This window comes from Helobdella robusta (genome assembly GCF_000326865.2).
Source record: "Helobdella robusta unplaced genomic scaffold HELROscaffold_36, whole genome shotgun sequence".
Lineage (NCBI taxonomy): Eukaryota > Metazoa > Annelida > Clitellata > Rhynchobdellida > Glossiphoniidae > Helobdella > Helobdella robusta.
In genome coordinates, this window is record NW_008704742.1 from 583,578 (window position 1) to 603,286 (window position 19,709).

A 19,709-nucleotide genomic window follows, 5' to 3' on the forward strand; every position below is an offset into this window, starting at 1 on the left:
TTAAAAAAAATTTTTTAGACCAACGTTCATTTTAGTGAAAGTATTTTGAATTGTTCGTTTTAAACTGAAAAATACAAGTTTATTCAGCTGTTGATGAAGTTTTAACATTTTAAAATATTTCATGTTATTAAATATATTATTTATGTTAAAAACAGGTTTTTTAGAAATAAGTTCCAATTTATTTTCCATGGAATTATGAAATCAGTTTTTATGTATTTGAAGAATTGAAGAAATGTGCCAATTGTTAATAAGTTGTTTGGGCTTTTTGTTTGTGGTGATCTCATTTGTGGCTTGCATGGGGGCATTCGTTCTGCCCTACTGGGTGTACTGCCCTTCAGGCTGCTCAGGAGTGACGAATGGAGGATCGTTTTTGTACGAAGGCATGTTAGTCAGAATGACTGATCAGAAATATTGGACATACTTCTGGGAGGATGATTTCAAAATGGAGCAAGATCTGCCAGGTTAATTTCCCTTTAAAAACGTAAATCTTTTTATGGTTTTGCTTGGTAGATCTGTTTAAACAAATGTTTTGGACAGTGTTTCAATAATTTAATAACAGCACATATTTTAAACCATAAAATACATTCAGCCGAATGATTTCTAATTAACGCAAGCAATTCAGATGTTTCTTATATATAACAAATAATTTGTTAAATGCCTTTGAACAACGATAACAAATTAGAATATAAGCACGCTCATATTAAATTACATTTATTAATAAATATCTGAGTTGAAATGCTCTTTGTTGGAACTTTGCAGAGTAGAAATTTTGTTAAACGAAACAAATTGAAACTATTGCAAACGATTTGAATATGTTAGAGGACTTGCACGCAATTTAACAAATTGGCGATTTTGCAACGATAGTTTAATTTTAACGGCATAATTAATATCTGTCCAAACATGGAAAAGGATGAATCATGATCTGTTTAATTTAATGGCCAAAAACTTTCTTAAAATGTTTTGGGGCTATGGCTAATGAATCTGTTAGACAATAAAATTAAACCTTTTTCGATATAGTTAGTCCTTTGCGTGTAGTTGTGGATAAAAATTGTTTATTGACATCTCGGTCCGATTCCGACTGTTGATGTGAATGAAAGCAAAATTCTGAAAATTAGTAAAAAATACAGAAAAACGTTGATATATATATAAAGAAAAGACAAAATGGGTTAATGTTTTGATTATGAAGAGTTCTGTATATGTACAAAAACAAAATATTTACAGGAGTGAGAATATTTGGCTCAAAAGTTTTAAATGATAAAATTGACAAAGTAGGAGATTTGACAAAAAAGCGGAATGTCCAAGTTTTACTGATTCAGGCGAAAGTGGAAAATCACTTCCGAAATTTTCTTTGTTCCAAAATTGTAAATATGATATTGAACTCTTTCTCAAAAACGTATTTATTGGATTGTTTGCAGAAGCACTTTTCTAAAAAAAACATGTCAGACCCTTCACAAATTTGTTGACTGGTTTTGTCACCTGTGCTTCAGTTCGGGTTCTTTTTCAATGTTGTAAGTTGGAACATGCTGATTTTTTTTCTAGTGCTTAAAAACAAGGCAAAAATAATAATGATTTGGACAGTTACAGGCCGGTTTCAAACCACATCACTCTACAGAAATGGCACCTGTAAATCCTTTTTTTAATGAAAACATGGATGCTTAGTGTTCATTGCAACTAGCGTTTTTAGATATGAGTGCAGCCCTTGACTGTGTAGATCATGATATTTTCTTAAAACGATTAACTTGTAAATTTGTTTTATCAATCAATTAATCAATCAATCAATCAATAAGTTTATAAAGCGCTATTTTCAAGATGTTCAACAGCGCTCCTCAGTGGATTTTGCAAACAGATGGGTCTTGAGATTCGCTCTGAACTTTTTAAGTGATGGAAAAGTAGTCAGAGAAGGAGGTAGAGAGTTCCAGAAAAAAGGGTCAGAAAAAGCAAATGCAGATTTAGCAAAAGACTGTTAAACACGAATTAAGAAGAAGTGAGAACAAAAAGACTATTGTAAACCGGGGCGTTTATGTTTCAATTAATATATCTGATAAGTATTTAGGAAATAATTTAGATGGAGACTTGCAAATTTTAAAAATTATTCTATATTTTACAGGTAGCTAGTGCAAGAGAACAAGATATGGAGATATATAAGAAAAAAGTGGCACGAGTAACTAGACGAACAGCAGAGTTAAAAGATTTACTTAAAGGATGAGTGTAGACTCAGGAAGAACCTAGTAGAGCCTAACGAAATAACAAGAAGGAGAAGAGTAAGATCGTCAAAAAAGGCAAAAGTTTTTTTATTTTACACAGATGAAAGTAAGAACTTCTAGCAACACTAATAATCTGAGAATAAAGAGAAATACTATAATCAAAGATAAAGCCTAGACTCCAAAACTTGTGAAAAACATCAAGTGTTTTAGAAATCAGTTATGATAATATAAAAAATAGTAATAAAGTGTTTAGATTTACTAAAACAAATTAATTCAAATTTAGAAAGATTAAGTTTAAGACACATAGAGTCTCACCAAGCGATAATTGAAGAAAGACATTGAGATAGATTAGAAAGAACATTTTTGAGATTAGATGAAAGAAAAGAAGTATAAATATAAAGGCCATCAGCATATAGTTGACTAGTAAAAGAAAATTTATTATTAATACGAGGTAGTTCAGAAGTACAGAGTATAAATAGAAGAGGTCCAAGGATAAAATTTGAGGTACCTCGAAAGTAAAAGTAGAGTTAGAAGTAGAATTATTTAGAACAACGATTACAGAGATAAGAAGAAAACCAAGATAGACAAGAATCAGCAGCCTCAAAAGAATAGTATGATCAACAGTATCAAAAGCAGAGGAAAAGTTAAGAGCAAAAAGAAAATTACTATTGTTACTAGAGAGAAAGATATCATTATGAATTTTGAGTAAAAAAAGTTTCAGTACTTTGAGCAGGTCTGGAACCAGATTGAGATACAGGTAGCAAGGAGTCAGAGTATAAATAAAATGACAATTGATTATAAACTACTTTTTCTATTATTTTAGAAATGAATGTAATATTAATAACATGTTTATAATTAGATAAAAATAAGGAAGATTTTATCTAGCGTTGTTCACGTAGGGAGGGGTTCAGATCATATTTATCGTATCGTTCACAGGAGGTCTCACTTACGAAGAACTTTTCAACTGTACAAATATTTTCATCAAAGGTACCTCAAGGTTCTGCTATGCGCTGTTTTTGTTTTCGATGTATATTTTAGATCGGCCTTGTTTATGTGGTGTGGATGATATAAATAATTTTATCAGAAATACTAGTCGAATGCTTAGCGGAGATTAGTAATTGAATGTCAAAAAATTGATTGCGGGTCCATAATTGCATAAACTTGACAACTGCTTTCGAGAAGAGTGCGGACTTAGTTGTTTCAGACGACACAAATATAAAATTTGTTTTGAATGCAAGGAATCTGGATGTTGTGCTAGATTCTAATATGACGATGAATGATCACATAAAATTTCTTACAGGTTCCTGCACTGTACACCTTACGTAAACTGAAAATTATTAGAAAATAACTAGACAAAAAATAATCTGTGTGCTTTGTGCATGCATTTATTCAAGTATTTTTAGTTATTCAATCGCTGTGATTTAGTCGATTCGGAATCGTGTGGCAAAATGGTTTTTGGTGCTGCAAATTTAGATCATGTTACCTCCAGTTCCACTGGCCAAAAATAGAAAAAGAGATATCAGTTGTGTTTGACTGGTTGTGCAGGCATATCCATAACTGATGACTAAACGTTCGCAAAAATAACCACCTTGGGCCTGTCCAACTTCGACTTAAGAACTCGGATCTCATGACGGTTTCAACCACGAAGCTGAAGATTGGAAAAAACATTTTCAACTGTTCAACTTTTATCGTTTCATCAGAGAAAGCTTGGTTCAAGTTTATCTGTTTTTAGAAAATTACTGAAATCTTATCTTAATTTTTTTCTTCATTGTTGTTTTTCTTTATTGTTTCTTGGTTTTGTTATGTTGTCATGACCTTGTTGTTGCCTATATTTTATTTCATATGGTGACACTGGTTAACTTAAAAAATGGTTTGCACGGAAAATACAAAATAGAAGTTTAAAATATTGAGGTCATCATGTATTGGCTATGACTTGGTTCGAATGCAAAAAATATTATCGTCTATCAACTGCATTCAGTGTAATGCGCCTAACACGTCTACTGTTCCATTTAAAAGTTGAATGTGTGTCATTTGAAACTATGAGAACTAATTGTGAGAAAAAAAAAATGATAAGCTGCTTCCTGCTTCAATATAGCAAAAAAAATTAAAATTAACTGAAACTAACAAATAAATCTTCAATATAACGAAATAACTATTTCGAAATAAAAGAAACAACTTTAATTTTTCATCACCGTGTAAAATCATTATCAACTGTATTACGGTAACGATTTATTCTTTTCGGTCCTTAGATACGTACTAATATTATTAATGTACAATTATCAATAAATAATAATGTTATTCATAGGGTTAATAACATAAGATTTTTATGTGTAATTATTTATTGTAACTTATCTTGGTCAGATCATATACAATTTATATCTAAAAAAATTTCAAAAAATTTAGGGTTGATCTATCGACTTAGGTCTAAATTTCCTAATTATATTTTGCTTACATTATATAGTTCTATTATTTTGCCATACTTTACCTATTGTAATCCTATTTGGGGTTATACTACTAAATCTAATCTGCATGTCTTAAATATTTGTCAAAAATATTTCATGCATATTTTATTTAATTTAAATAGTTTTGAACTTATAAATAATAATTATAATGGATCTAATATCATAAAAGTTAATGATTTATATACTATAAATTTGTTACTGTATTTTTATAAATTGCATAGATTAAATCAATGTTCTTCTTTATATGGTCAAGTGAATTATTTAACCAACACTCACTCGATTGTTCTCAGAAACAAGCCTGATTTTTATTTATCTAAACTATGCAGAAATTGTTTTTATAATTCTGTTTTTCCTGTCTCTATTCGTCTATGGGATTCCTTACTTGCATACGTTAAAAATATTACTTCCCTCAGCTTTTTTAAAAGAAGTATTCTTGTATTAATTAGAACTAATTACTTCAAGTCTCTCATTCAAATTCATTAGCTTCATTTTGTTTCAATTTATTTATTAATTTTATGATTTAAACGTATTATTAAAATTTATTATTACATATTTCTGTTAACCTTGGTTAGGGTGGTCCTACAGGTTTAGGCTTTATATATCCTAGTGATTTGGTTTACTAAGTAGATTGATAGATAATTTGATTTTGTAAATTTAAATTTTGTTTCTGTTATTTGAGTTTTTATTAGTCGTTCTGTTCAATCTGCAATGTGTCAGGTTGAATGCATCAATTATTCCTATTGTTCATGTTCTTGCAATATCTTGATAGCGTGGCTCAACAAGTGAAAACTTAGGGTCTCCCTGGTAACGTATTTTACTAAATAAAAGTTTTTTTGAATTGAATTGATTTGCTAATTTATTTGAAAGTTTCCTAATATTTAAAAAACTAGTCTCCATCCTACGTACGCATAGCTTATGTTTCTTAAAACATTTACAAATACATATATGTGGCATTAAATTTAACTCATTCAACTTTTTAACTTTGAAATGTTATTGTTGGATTTTTAAACCAATTTTAAATTGAATTTAATAAGAACAAGAACAAAATTTCAACTCCATGCAGATTGGTACAAAGCATCTCAGGCACTTTACACGTTCGGGTTCGTCATTTTGTTGTCCACGGTGCTGCTCGCATTCGTTCACGTCCTCTGCAGGTGTTGCTGTCAAAAAGCGTTCTCTTTATCAACTGTCATCGGCTCTCTCATATTTTCTGCCCGTAAGTTCTCTGCTTGTGCATGAAAATTGAAAAATATCCTTCAAGATATGAGACTGGTTGTTTAAAATATTTCAACGAAGTGATTTTTTAGCAAAATTTTAATTTTTTGTTTGAGAATCAATTGAATAAAAAAAGGACTGGAAAACTGAAAAAGAAATTTTGCAAGTTTGACTAATTCAAAATAATAATAATGTCATTTTATATAGCGCCATGGCAAGCTTCACAGGCGTATTATTATTACATACATGCAGTGTAGAAATACACGTGAATCAACGCATTAGAAACAGGTCATTGCATCAACAATGTCGGGCACCTTAACCATTATACCATCGAGTCGCTCTTATAAATAAACATGAAAAATTGTGCACTATGCGTCAAGCAGCAATCAGCATAGGTTATGTTGTCGACGTATTAATATTAAATAGTTGACAGAAATTTTCTGTTTCTTTACTGAACGTATTTGATATGTGATTGGACTCTCAAGTTACAATGATGCTAAAATTAATAACAATAACTTTTTTCTATTTATTTGTCACATGAAACAACAACACACGATTACAGTGATCTTAATAGGAGCAGCAGTTGGAGTATTCATAGGCTTTCAATACAAAGAAAACAACGTGCAGATATTGGGCGAGAGCAGTGCGAGGCATTTCTATTACGCATTGTATGTGGCCATCGGTGGTTTGCTCTCTGCTTTTCTTTCTTCCATACTCTTCCTTGCCGACGGATGCCAAAACCAAGTACCATACGATGGCTACCAGACCGCCAGGATGATTTAATGTTCTATGTGATGTCTTAGGTGTATGAATGATTAGATCAACGTTCGAAAACTTTGATATCGCTATTTACAATTGAGTGGAATTTTTACGTAGTTTGACCTTTTTTTCTATTATAGAAATTTGTTCCTATTAACATTTCTATTATCGTGTTTCATGAAATTGAGAATTTGAAATTCTTCGAAGCCCGATCACAAACTGTCTATTTATTTTATACGTTGTTTTGGCAAAGCGATTATAGAAATATATTTGACTGAAAACGGATCTGTATGCATCTCTTTCTAACTATTGTACTGAAATTGTTAAATAGAATGTCAACATTTTCTAATTTTTTTTTTGAAAAATATTTAATTATTTATTAATGTAATTTTTACGATTTTAAAATTAGAAATATCTTACGCGTTGTTAATAATATAATAATAATAATAATAGTAATAATAAATAAACTGATAGTAATAATTATGATGAGTTTCTTTTCTAATATTTAATAAATAAATAATTTAATTAATAAATAATTTAATTAAATAAAATCTTTTAAAAAATAAATAAAAATTATTAATAAATTATAAAATGTGAAAATTATAAAATTTGATGAATAAATGTTCAAGGAAACTAAAGAATGACACCAGACCCCAAAAAGCGCACAGAAAATATGCACGGTGCGTTTGAGTTCCAGTATAGGTCTATCTAAGTGTAAGTATATAAGTGGCAAAAATCAATACATTTTTTTTAATTTTTCGATTGATATTTTTCAATTTCAATTATATCATTTAAAAAATACTAAAATAAAACTGTTGAAATATTTTTAAAAGTAGCAAAGTAAAAAAGTTTTTAAATAATGATCCCTCAAAATTGCTCGCTTTATAACTTTTTATACACTCGTCCAAGTGGAACGAATCACATTTTTTATGACCTGCAGATAAAAAGGCTAGAAAATGTTGTTTTTTACGTCATTGAAGGTGGAGGCGTTACATTTTTCACATCACTGTCTTCATTTTAATAATCTTCATGAGAAAAATTTAGTTTGAAAAACATGACCCAATAGTTTGCTAATAATCACACGTTGGAAAATTATGTGGTTTTTGTACGAGACATCAATGGTTAACGGTCGATCGGAAAAGTACAGTGTACACGGATTTGCATAATATTTCGGCATGTTTAGTTTTTTTTTGAGACCGTTATCTTTGACAGGCCTCTGATTCCGACGCTGATCATGCGGTTTCGTGTTATTCCGATTGGCTGGCAACACGAAGTTTTTTTTAGTTACAACCACATCTGCGACATTTTGCCACTGGTTGTATACTGGGGATGATTGAGATCCATTTAGTCCATGCTATTCTTGAGAGGTTTAAATGTCAACAAAGGCATAACTCTTGAAATAAAACTACGTACAAAGTTTTAATTTATCATATCATTTTTGTCAATTTTATGTAAAAATTTTTAAAATTAGTAAACGTTGACAATTTTGTAGGAAAATATCGTTAAATTGAATTTTTATTGTGTGTGCATGTGTTGTGTACTGTACATGTTTTGTTTTATTTGTGTGCGTGTGGTGTGTGAGTGTAGAGTTCATTTAATTTAATTATTTATTAATCATTTTATTTCATTAATTAGCGTAATAATTCAGCTTATTTAGTTATTTTGTCTGGTGTCAGGGGAATTGTAACGATCAGAGACCATTATCATTGACAGGCTTTCCCTTGATTTTTGCGTTATTAATAGTTTTTATCATTAAAATTAAAATCAAAATTAGGTCTGCTTAATCAAAAATTCAAAGGATAAGAACCAAATGTAATTCTTGGAGTCGGCGGCATATTGTTTGGCACGCACGCACAGCACACACTTTTTTTTCATTATTCTTTAAAAAATCAGGATCCGACAGACGTAGAAACTGTTACAGAAAGCAATCAATCAATCTTCGTTTAGCGTCCGGAGACCCAGTTTCCCGAGGTAGGACGTTACAGCATGCAAGGCAGTAGTATAAAATGGCAACGAAAAGAATAAATGATTGAATAAATAAATAACGGAGAAAAAAAATGTTTAAACATGAAAATTATAGAATATAAAATGAAGTAATGGTATATAAGGGCAAATGAATAAAGTAATTTGTTTATGGACTAGATAATAACTTGGTGAGTTAGTAAGGTGATAAGTAAAAAGAAAACTAGATTGTGTAAATAATAAAGTTTTATTGAGTGCTAATATGTTGGAGGTGCCTTGTGATGAAGGTCTTTTCCTGATATGCTGATTGGGTGCCGACTTGATAATTATGCTTGCGTTGACGAAGGTTGAGTTTTGTAGTTTTGATTGGTGGGAGTAGAGGATGGATGACGTGGTTGTTGTTATTTTCAATTTTTTGGAACAGTCTTGAATTGAGTGTGTTGAATATCTCAGCGACGGTAGGATATGATGCAGGCAGATAATTGAAGCGCATTAGTTTTTTGAGAGAGATTGTAGCTGCTGAAGTTGTTGTTGTGTAGCAAAACCAGACCAGGAGGGAGCTGCATATTTGATGCGTGAGATGATGAGTGATTCGGTGATGTCAAATAATTTAATGCCTCTGAGACCATGTGAGCGGAGTGTTTTGAGTGTGTGAAATGTTTGAAAACGTTTTGTGGGGATGTGATTGATATGAGGTGCTATATTAAGTGTGGAGGTGAATGGGATGCCTAATATTTTTAATTGATTTGTTTGATTGATGGGTGTTCTGGTATTTTCTTACGGCTATTGTGAATGATGAGTTCAAATGATTTATTGAGATTAAGTGACAGATTGCATTGTTTTGACCATGAAGTTAATGAGTCGAGTTCGGATTGGATGGTGTTTGAGTTAGATGATGGGATGATAAGGTAGGTGTCGTCAGCATACTTGATGATTTGATTGATTAGAGCTATGAATAGTTTTGAGAGTAGAAGCAATAATGATAAAGGTAGATGGTCCAAGGACAGAACCTTGAACTAGGCTAGAGTTAATAAGTAGAGTAGATGAAAAAGTAGAGCTAAAGAAAGTAGAATGACTCCTATTAGAAAGAAAATTTATTATAATATTGTAAATGTTGTCATGTAGAGGAAGAGAGGCCAACTTATTTGAAAGTGAGAAGTGATTGAAAGTGTCAAAAAATTTAGAAAAGTCGAGAGCAATAAGATGAATATAATTATTATTTTTAAGGAAAGATGTTATTGTGGAAGTAAGAGAGATGATGGCGGATGTAGATGAGCCTGTAGGGCGAAATGCGAACTGGTCTTGTAATAGTGGTTTGATGGATGGATTGTTGAAGCATGGAGAGATGAATGACCTAACGATGAATTTTTCTAGAATACGTGAAAGTATGGGGGTGATAGACGTTGGACGATAATCTATTGGTGATGATGGATGTTTTGTTTTGAGAATTGGATGAGTTGAGCTGGATTTCCATTGTGATGGGATGAATGAATGCATTAAGCAGTGATTGTAGTGCAAACTTAAGGTTTTTGAGATGACATTATAGACACAGTGGCGTATGCAGGGGCTTTTGTTTATTATACATTCAACATTTTCTTCCATAACGGAAGAAAATGTTGAATGTATAATAAACAAAAAGAATATAATAATACATTACAAAACGGAAGAAACCAATATTACAAGAAATTTCAACTCATAGCGATTGAATAAAAATTATTTTGTCAAAAATTCTAAAATTATTACGGATCATTTTTATTCCAAATATAAGACCAAGGAGGCAAAAAAATCAAATAAAAAATGAGCCGATCGTTGCACTGTTATACATACATCAAACTTTTTTCGCATTTAAATCGTAATTTTGCTTAAATGATTCTTAAAATAGTCTTAGCGCGTGGCTCATGAGACATCATTTTATTGGTTGGGGTAGTATAATAAACAAACGCTGACGTCAACCAAACTTAGAGTCATTTTTATTTAGTCTTCCACAAAAAAATAGTTCTTAAATTTAACACGCCCATAAGAGCCATTTATACTGTCAAGTAGCGAAAGTCACTTGTCAAACTTATTTTCGAGCTTAAGCTGAATAGAAATAAAAGTAATAGATTAAATTGCTAAATTTTATTTGCACCTAGGGGATTTTTTTTTAAATGTTCACTAATTTATTACCGTTGTTTGGTAAGCATAATAAATTTTCAGTTCTGCTTTAAGGTACTCATCAAAAGTATCAAAAGTTTAGTTCCCCGGTGCTGATGGTGTTCTTGAATGATTTTATGAACGTATAAAACATCCTTGATAAACGAATATCAAAATAAGACTCAATCATTTTATTTATTTTTATAGATTAAAATCATATTAAAATATTTTTATTATATTTTATGCGTAGTTTTAATCAAAATTAAAAATTGTAAAGCTCTATCATAAAAATCAATTTAAAACAAAGTTTTTGGATAACTAAACAAATTATTATAAATCGAAATCCAAAAATAATATTCTTTACAGCAAACCCGGAATATAACAATTGAACCATCTCACAGCATTATATGACTTTTTTTGTTGCTTTTTATCGATGGTCACCAACCCATCTTAATGAACACTCCCAAGCTGAAGAACGAAAGAACGACTTGCACGTACGTGAACGAAACTTCGTCCTCGATCATTATGCTCGCTACCGCCAACAAAATTACAAACAAAGCGTATGAAAATGACATTTTTGGATCAATGTCTTTTGAAACGACATCCCATATAGTTTTTCTTTGTTCAGTTGGTTCGGTATGAACAATCGTTGCCACCTTCTGATCTAATGTGTCGTGTTGTTTTGAAGATATGTCATCACAGGAGCGAGCGAAACTACACGGAGGATCGGCGTAATTGCTGGATGCCGCAGGCGAATGAATGGAGGACAGATTGTCGAAGGAGTGGTGCAATGGTTGTTCTGGCGAAGGAAATGTCTGCTGCTGTTGCTGCTGGTTATCCTGGACGTGTTGTGATTGTTGCTGAGGTTGGCTTTCAAAGTACTGATGATAGTGATCAAATTCGTCGTAATGGTTGTGATATGTTTGTGGCTCTGGTTGGTGTTCATTTTTTGAAAAATGTTGATGTTCTTGGGGATGTTGCTGATCATTTCCAAGGAAGGAGCTTGGTTGTTCACAAGAGTTTTCGTGTTCAAGCAACACAAAATCATCGTTTATGTTTGTCATTTCAAAATCAGTTGTCGATATAAAGTTCTGTGTGTGCGTATATATATATATATATATATATATATATATATATATATATATATATATATATATTATATTGGATTAAAACTGTCAGAAATGCAATTATTGATGAAAATCACAGCATGCTCGGCGTTAGTTAACTTCCTATTTAACTTTTCGAATTTTCTAGCAGTTGATCGTAAATCAGTGATCATCAAAAATATGAACATATATATAAATATATATATATGTGTTATTGTCACTGTTTTTGTAATAATTATTATGATGATTATTGTTAGTATTGGTAGTAGTAGTATTACCTTTTTACATCACGCTTTTTTATAAATCAATACCGATTGAAATGACCAGATCAATACCAATTGAAATGACTAGACAAATGCAAATTTATTCATTTAGCTGAAGGTTGTGTTAATAAACATATTAACAGTTAATAAGCTAACTTGGGCACTGTTCTCAGCAACGCCTGCAGATGTCTTAAAGTCTTGCCCGGGATTAGCTGAATGGACCGATTGATCGAAATAAGGTGACATGTCGTTTGTTGCTGCACCAGTGTAAATGTGGTGGGGCTGGCTGACTAATTGATAGTGGCCTCCTCCTCCCCCTCCTGGTTCGTTCGCTTGCTGGGTTGTCGATTGGCTTGTCGATCCAGTCTGAATGTTTATGGATGCAGGCTGAAACATATCAAGGCCTACAGCAGAAAAAAGTTTTCATTGACTTGTAAGTTTCGTAAATTTAAACGTTTTCATGAAATCAACCTTATAACACGCCATTCGAAAAAGTAAATTGAAAAAAGTTTCAGCAATTTTGCTAATTTAAAAATACAAGTAACGCCGTGCGGTTAATAAAAAAAATAGATTAATATTCAAATCAGACCTTATTCACCGAAATATTACAGCTTGAAAACTGATTAAGTGTTTTTTTTACCGATATATAAATTTTTTAACGAACTAAATTTTGTTTATTGCGACTGCACTCCCATCATCAATATTGCTCTGGTTTACTTTTCTTAATAACGTTCGTATGAACATGGAAAGACATTCAACTATATATATATATATATATATATATATATATAGTTAGAAGACTTTTTCAACTTTGAAACTAAATAATGTACATACATATATATATATATATATATATAACCTGTACATTTATAAGGTAAGTGCGCTTCCTAAGCATGCTATATTTGTGAGTCTCTGTATGCAGGACATAGGGTGATATAGGGAAAGATGAATATATAAAAGTGTATTTTATTAAGCAATATTAGTTGCACGTACCTATTAAGTTTATTTAATGTTATTCAATAATAAGCACAAGTTTCGAACAACAAAATTGTACATTCAGTGCAATACACAGGAAAACTAGAGAAATGTACGCCAAAGTAAGCAACAGCATGTAAAAAGATGTTTGTAAAATAATTTTCCAACAGCCAAGCTTTGCAAGTTGTTTTGTGAGCCTGAATAAAGCCAACTTTGTATCGATGATGATGTTATTGTTTTTAACTTACTGTTTTTGCTAACGTCAACGGTGATAATATGTTTCCTTCAAAAATCCCTATCGCTATATTATAAAATCTTTTTTTATGCAGTCGTTAACGTCAAGAATGATATGATATTGTGATTTATTTTTAATTAATGTTGTCACAAGTTAGAAGGTTTTTTCAACGTTGAAACTGAAAATTTTCTCACTTTGATTCTCGCTAATGACATTTTCGTTTGACATTATAACAATTTTTCTAGGTTTAATTTTACCATCTTACGTAAACTTTGTATAAATTTTCAATTGCGATATTTATGCATGTTTCATTTGAAGTTATTGAACAATACGATGAACTGAAGAAATCAGAGTTATAATTTTTAATATTTGGTTGATTTCAATGAACAAAAATGTGAAACTGAACACATTTTGATGTCAGCTTATTATTATTTTTATAAGCGAATAATGAATTCTGGATTGCTAAAATTTGTATACTCATTTTATTATTGACTGCACACCTGTAATATTTCTGCTTGTATTATTAAATCACCGTACTGTAAAAGTATTTTTCAATATTCTGGTCAGTTATAAATTTTGCTAAACGTTTTTATTAACAATCATTGTGGCAGTCTAGTTGTTTGAATTGTTCAACCTGTTCTACTGTTCCACACAGCTAATTTTCTTTCTTTGGAAGTTGGTTAATTTTTTCAAATAAAAAACTGAGATGTGATAATAAGCTAGGGGTTCAGTTTCACCAGTACCGCCTATACGGGAGCAGGGAAAGGCAATTGCCCAGAGGCCCGACAAGTTTTAGGGGCCCGGGGTGGGCTTGCCAATCAACTTTTTAAAATATTATTATCAGCAATAAAAATTGTATTATTTAGGTTTTTTTAAATTGAACTTTATTACAATCAGGTTAAACCAGCATCCGTAGATTGCCGTATTTAGTTCTATTTTTATTATTTTCGTATGGTATTTTCAATATTATTTATGATGAAAGTCAACATGCCAGAAGAAAGTGCGCGACATGAAGTGGATGATGATTTTAAAGTAAACGTTTCCTATAAACTTAAAAAGATGAGAGACAAAATAAAAGACTTAAAGTTGAACAAAACAAGTTGAATCGCTTGGAATAGAAGAAAGTTGGAAAACGTTTTTGAACTTTATGAAACAAATTTATAAAGATACGATTCCTCTAAGACAGTGGTAACGAGGGATTCCAGAAGCAAGAGGAAAGCTAAAAACAAGAGGAAAACTAAAAATATTGAAAAAAAAAACTAAAAAAATAAGGCATAAAAAATTTCAGCTTTATAGGGAGTACTCCTTAAATAAACCTGAAAATGAAGATATAACACCAGACGCAGACAATTACTTGAAAATTACAAAAACCAAAGAAATGAATCTTTGTATGTGAATAAAAAAGCCACTTGGACTTTTGAAAAAACATAGCGGAAAATATAAAAACAGAAAGCAAAGGTTTTTATAGTCATGTAAGAAAGAAACAAAAACGGAAAGATGAAGTGGACCCGCTCAGAAATGGAAAAAACATGATAGGGGAGACCAAGGCTGAAGCTAAGGAGCTGTTAAACAATTATTACGGTTCTATATTCACACATGAAAAAGAAGAAAAAATACCAGTAGCTAAATATAATTCTAACTGGAACATTTTTGGCAAGGAGTTCAGAATTACAGAAACGGAAGTTGTATTTGAACTTGGACAATTGAAGAAGGACAAAAGTCCAGGAATTAATGAGTTTTTTAGAGGTGGATATGGGAATGGGAAATAGGAGATATTCATGGAAACCATGGGAATTCTCGCGGGAATGAAAGTTTTTTGTAAAACATTTTTAGAGAAAAAGGAATGACTTGATGGGAGATGAGAATGACTAGCGGGAATGGGATTTTTTTACCGAATGCTACAATTTTTTTTATTATCCACTTTTATGTCTATGTTTTTGAAAAATTAAAATGAAATTCGGTTTACTTTTACGGTTTTCCCGTCTTTTAGAGTTTTATGATTCATCTGATCGCATTACCGTGTTTAAATGTATTTTAATTGTGGAAAATAACTTTTGTAAAAATATGACTTCAAAAATTGATATCCAACTTCTTATAAATAAAAACAGTAAACAACTGAATTATTATGTTGAAAAAGATACTGTCCCAGTTACATTTTGGAAAAAAACTTGTATTTCCTTTATTGTATGACTGACGTAGCTTGTAAAATTTTTTGCATACCAGCAACTTCATCTACTACTGAACGTGTATTCAGCATTTCAGATTGAATATTGGAGAAAAGAAGAACTAAATTATCAGCGAACAGTGTTAATAATTAGTTATTTTCACATAGTAACGCTTAATTGTATAATTATAACATATTTCTTAATAAAAAATTTTGACTGCTTATTTTGGTCTTGTGTACATTTTTATAAGAAAAAATGGTGTTACTGAGCGGGATGGTTGGGAGGAAAATGGGAAAGGGAAGAAAATGAAATTGGTCGATGAAATTCATGAGAGATTGGAGAAAAGCGAGAATGCTTTGATGGGAATGGAAAGGAATGAAAAAGCCATTCCCGTCGACCGCTAGCTTATCTCAAATTCTTGAAAGAAGTCAGAATGGAAATAAGTCAGGCTTTGACAACCATAACCATATTTAACATTTCTCTTTCATCTGGAAAGATAACATCCGACTGTACCATTTATTTTCACGTATTTTAACATGTAAAACTTAATATGCAGGCATTAAAATAAACAAATTTGCATTTTTTGCAAGTATATGTATTTTGCCATGCAATTTAACTTCCATGCATTTTTTATTGACGCATTTGAACAAGTATTTTAAATTTATTGTAGTAAATTTTCCAACAATTTAGATATGAAATTTTGATTAAAAATTTTAAATTATGTAGTGCTATTATAAATTTACTTTTTCACTTATTTATTTTGTATTTGCATACGAGTTCATCCAATTCATCAAGTTACACCAGTTACACCGAGTTATACTAGTTATATGAAATATATGAGTTATTCAAGTTCTATCGAGTTATACAAGTTCATCAAGTTCAGCCAGTTACACCGAGTTATATGAAATATACGAGTTTATCAAGTTATACGAGTTTATCAAGTTTTATCGAGTTATTTGAGTTATATCGAGTTATACGAGTCATACGAGTTAAACGAGTCTATCGAGTTCATCGAGATCACTGAGTTATATCGAGTAATATCGAATTATACGAGTTTTATGGAGTTATACAAGTTAAACGAGTCTATCGATTTCATCAAGTTCATCGAGTTATACGAGTGATACGAATTCATCGAATTTTTTCGAGTTTTATTGAGTTAGAGCGAGTTTTATCAAATTATGTCAAATTATACGAGTTCATCGAGTTCTATCGAGTTCTCTCGTGTTCTATCGAAATATATCGAGTTCAATCGAGTTTTATTGAGTTATATGGAGTTAAACTAGTCTATCTAGTTATATCGAGTTATATTAGTTCATCGAGTTAAACGAGTTTATTGAGTTCTTTCGAGTTAAATCGAGTTATACGAATTCATCGAGTTCTGTCGAGATATATTGAGTTCTATCGAGTTTTAAGAGTTTATCGAGTTATATGAGTTATACTAGTCCATCGAGTTATACGAGTTCATCGAGTTATATCGAGTTCTGTCGAATTATATCGAGTTATACAAGTTATACGAGTTTATCGTTGCTAGCTTTCTTGACGTTAAGCCGATTTGGTTGATTTCACACGATTAAATTAAATTATAGATTTGTATTCGGAATTTTTATACATTCAAATGAAATTATCACTTTGATTTTTGCTTATGTCATATATATGAATTTACGGACTTGTTATCACTTTAGTAACTAAAGTTTAGTTGTGTTATGGCGAAATGGCGAGCTCCAGGCCGGTCGTTATTTTCGAGCTCCCGTATTTTTTGATGAACAACTTAGAAACAATTAAGGACGAAATTTTAAATACAGGTGAATTTTATTCATTCGAAGATATTAGTAATTCATTAGAGTTGTTTAAAAGTGATTTTGAATGGTTAAATACTGAAAAAACTGATAAATTGACTTCACGTGGTTCGTCGAGAAAATGTAGGTTAATGGAAAATCGGCTGTATCATTGTTTTGAAAATTATTAAATTTTATAATTTTCTGGACAAAGGTTCAATTTGCGTTAGCTCATGTCGAGCGCAAAGTCCTATAATTGATAATTTGATTAAAATACATTTTGATTACATAATAAAAGATTTTAAAAAAATTAATGACAATTTGCTAAACGAATTTGCAAAAGTTATTGAAAGAAATAATGCTGAAATGGCGGCATTAAAGTTGAAGGATTGAAAGAAAAACCCCCTGAAAGATTATGTACACATTAAAATTTTCATAAATTTTTATGTAAATTAAAAAATTAAATTATAATGTGGGTCATCAGCCACATTGGAATTGAAGGAAATAAAAAGGTAGATCAGATGCTCAAGCTCATTCGATGCCAATATCTAGAGTTCCAATTCCGTCCAGTAATTTAAAAAATTTAATAAACAATCTTATTGTTGAAAAATGGCAACAAGAGTGGAATAAGACATCAAATTTCCTAAAATTAAGTATGCCATCATTAAATAAAAAGTTCAATAATAGTTATTTGAATCGTCATCTTCAGTCTGTTATCAATGGATTAAAAATATGAAACTCAGCAATCACAACAAAACAAAGCTACTTCATTGTGCAAGCCTGCGACAAAAAAACTATCTATTCAGCATATATTAACCGAATGTGAAAAATACGGTCAGATCGAAGGAAACTCGGGGTTCCATCCAATGTAGAATTGCACTTCCAGAATAGAAGTCAGGGAGTCTTGATTTAATTTGTTGAGGAGATAGATTTGATCAACAGAATTTGAAATTTTCTAGATGTCACAACAAAATAATCAGTTTCTAAAGATCCAGTGGCGTTAAAATAGCCGAATTGTGCTGAAATGCCGTTAAACTGCAAAAAAAGACTTGCTTTTCACAACAGTATCTAGAAAAACAAAGCAGTCTCGAATTGTAAGTGATAATAATATTAATAATAAAAGTACAATCGTAGATAAACAAACTTTAGCAAATTCCCTTCATCATAAAATTGTCGGAAAAATCAGAATCTCAAAAATTAAAGAAGGCAAATAAAATTTGAAAATTTTACTTTTATCTCGGCAATCTTTTCTAATGTACCAGAAAGAAAGTCATAGACGAGCTGAAAAGCAACAACATTAATATTTTATCTTGTAATCCTGTGTTTAAAAAGCCGCAAGATGATAGTAAGAAACCAAACGATAGCCCAAAATCCATGTCATTTCTTGTGTTTGTTGAAAAAAGCGATCTCGATAGAATTAGAAACCCTGATATCTGGCCGTCAGGTGTCATCATCCAACGAGACTGGATCTTCAACAAACCTGTTACCGAGAAAGCTAGCAATGGATGAAAATTTTATCATCAATTCGTTATCAGAACTAGATTATGAAATGGGCAATTTTTTTAATTTTTATGTAAGTCTGATTCTTATTATATACATGATATAAACAATATTTTTAACCTCACTATGTGAAGTTAGTGATATTGAAATATTATCAACAGACACTCATGTAAGTTTAAGCATTATAGCATTATAGTTTAAGCATGTAAGTTTATAGCAGTTACAGAGACTTGGCTGAATAACGATAATGCAGATTTAGTTTCACTACCTAGTTATGATTTCATTTATGAAAATAGAAACCATAGATCTCATGGTGGAGGCGCTGGTTTTTTATCAAGAAAAAATTATCTTTTACTTCACTTGATAATTTGTGATTTGGAACAGACAATTTGGATTTTTAAATAATGGCAGTCGAACTAATTTCTAAAAGGTTATCAAACATTATTGTCTTTGTTGTTTATAGGACTTCTAACATCAACCCCAATCTATTTATTGATCATATTGTTTCCGTTCTCCGTTTCCGTCCAGTTTAATTTAGCCACATAATCTTTTCTTTTGTCTAATACACCACATAAATTTTGTGATTTTTCTAAACGTTATATTGATGCCTTACATAAATCTTTTGCCAGCTTTGACTGGAGCGTAGTTTTAGATCACGATGATGTAAACAAATTTTTTCACGTTTTTGAAAATTTATCAAAACAAAATATTTGAACACTGTCCTTTGATTGAACATAATTTACGAATTCTTTAAAAAAACGCCCATCGTTGACAGTTGGAATTTTGACATCTGCTAAGATGAAAATAAATTGTATTCTGGTTACTTAAAAAATCCTACCGCTTCCAATAAATTAGCATATTATAAATATAAAAATTCTTTTACTTCCGTTAAGCGTCTTGCTGAAAAGAAATATATGAAAAAGAATTTGAAATTAATAAAAATAATTTAGAACAA

The 19,709-nt window shown here is 30.9% G+C and overlaps 4 protein-coding genes across 4 annotated transcripts; 3 read left to right on the forward strand and 1 right to left on the reverse strand.

The window, feature by feature from the left end:
- Positions 1–232: 232 nt before the first annotated feature.
- HELRODRAFT_176040 (hypothetical protein) lies at positions 233–2,206 on the forward strand (the record flags this gene model as incomplete). The annotated part of the gene is made up of 3 exons (XM_009023389.1): positions 233–461; positions 1,222–1,322; positions 2,108–2,206. 3 exons carry the CDS (start codon positions 233–235, stop codon positions 2,204–2,206), a joined length of 429 nt encoding a protein of 142 aa, XP_009021637.1.
- Positions 2,207–5,374: 3,168 nt separating this feature from the next.
- Positions 5,375–7,143, forward strand: HELRODRAFT_192628 (hypothetical protein). Its single transcript, XM_009023390.1, has 3 exons — positions 5,375–5,414; positions 5,730–5,882; positions 6,444–7,143. Exons 1-3 carry the CDS (start codon positions 5,389–5,391, stop codon positions 6,682–6,684), a joined length of 420 nt encoding a protein of 139 aa, XP_009021638.1. The 5' UTR covers positions 5,375–5,388; the 3' UTR covers positions 6,685–7,143.
- A 3,408-nt stretch (positions 7,144–10,551) lies between these two features.
- Positions 10,552–12,826, reverse strand: HELRODRAFT_192629 (hypothetical protein). The gene is made up of 3 exons (XM_009023391.1): positions 12,694–12,826; positions 12,261–12,508; positions 10,552–11,826 (listed from the first exon to the last, which is right to left on the reverse strand). The coding sequence occupies exons 2-3, from the start codon at positions 12,498–12,500 to the stop codon at positions 11,173–11,175; spliced, it is 894 nt and encodes a 297-aa protein (XP_009021639.1). The 5' UTR covers positions 12,501–12,508; positions 12,694–12,826; the 3' UTR covers positions 10,552–11,172.
- A 2,017-nt stretch (positions 12,827–14,843) lies between these two features.
- HELRODRAFT_176043 (hypothetical protein) lies at positions 14,844–16,600 on the forward strand (the record flags this gene model as incomplete). The annotated part of the gene is made up of 2 exons (XM_009023392.1): positions 14,844–15,060; positions 16,404–16,600. The coding sequence occupies 2 exons, from the start codon at positions 14,844–14,846 to the stop codon at positions 16,598–16,600; spliced, it is 414 nt and encodes a 137-aa protein (XP_009021640.1).
- Positions 16,601–19,709: the final 3,109 nt, after the last annotated feature.

Bases quoted from the DNA above. Each gene is read 5' to 3' on its own strand.
- HELRODRAFT_192628 (XM_009023390.1), top strand. From the start codon at position 5,389: ATGCATCAATTATTCCTATTGTTCAT. The intron at 5,415-5,729 runs GTTCTTGCAATA...AACTCCATGCAG, and splicing joins CAATTATTCCTATTGTTCAT to ATTGGTACAAAGCATCTCAG. The intron at 5,883-6,443 runs GTAAGTTCTCTG...ACACGATTACAG, and splicing joins CTCTCTCATATTTTCTGCCC to TGATCTTAATAGGAGCAGCA.
- HELRODRAFT_192629 (XM_009023391.1), bottom strand. From the start codon at position 12,500: ATGTTTCAGCCTGCATCCATAAACATTCAGACTGGATCGACAAGCCAA. The intron at 11,827-12,260 runs GTTAGCTTATTA...ACGCACACACAG, and splicing joins TTGCTGAGAACAGTGCCCAA to AACTTTATATCGACAACTGA.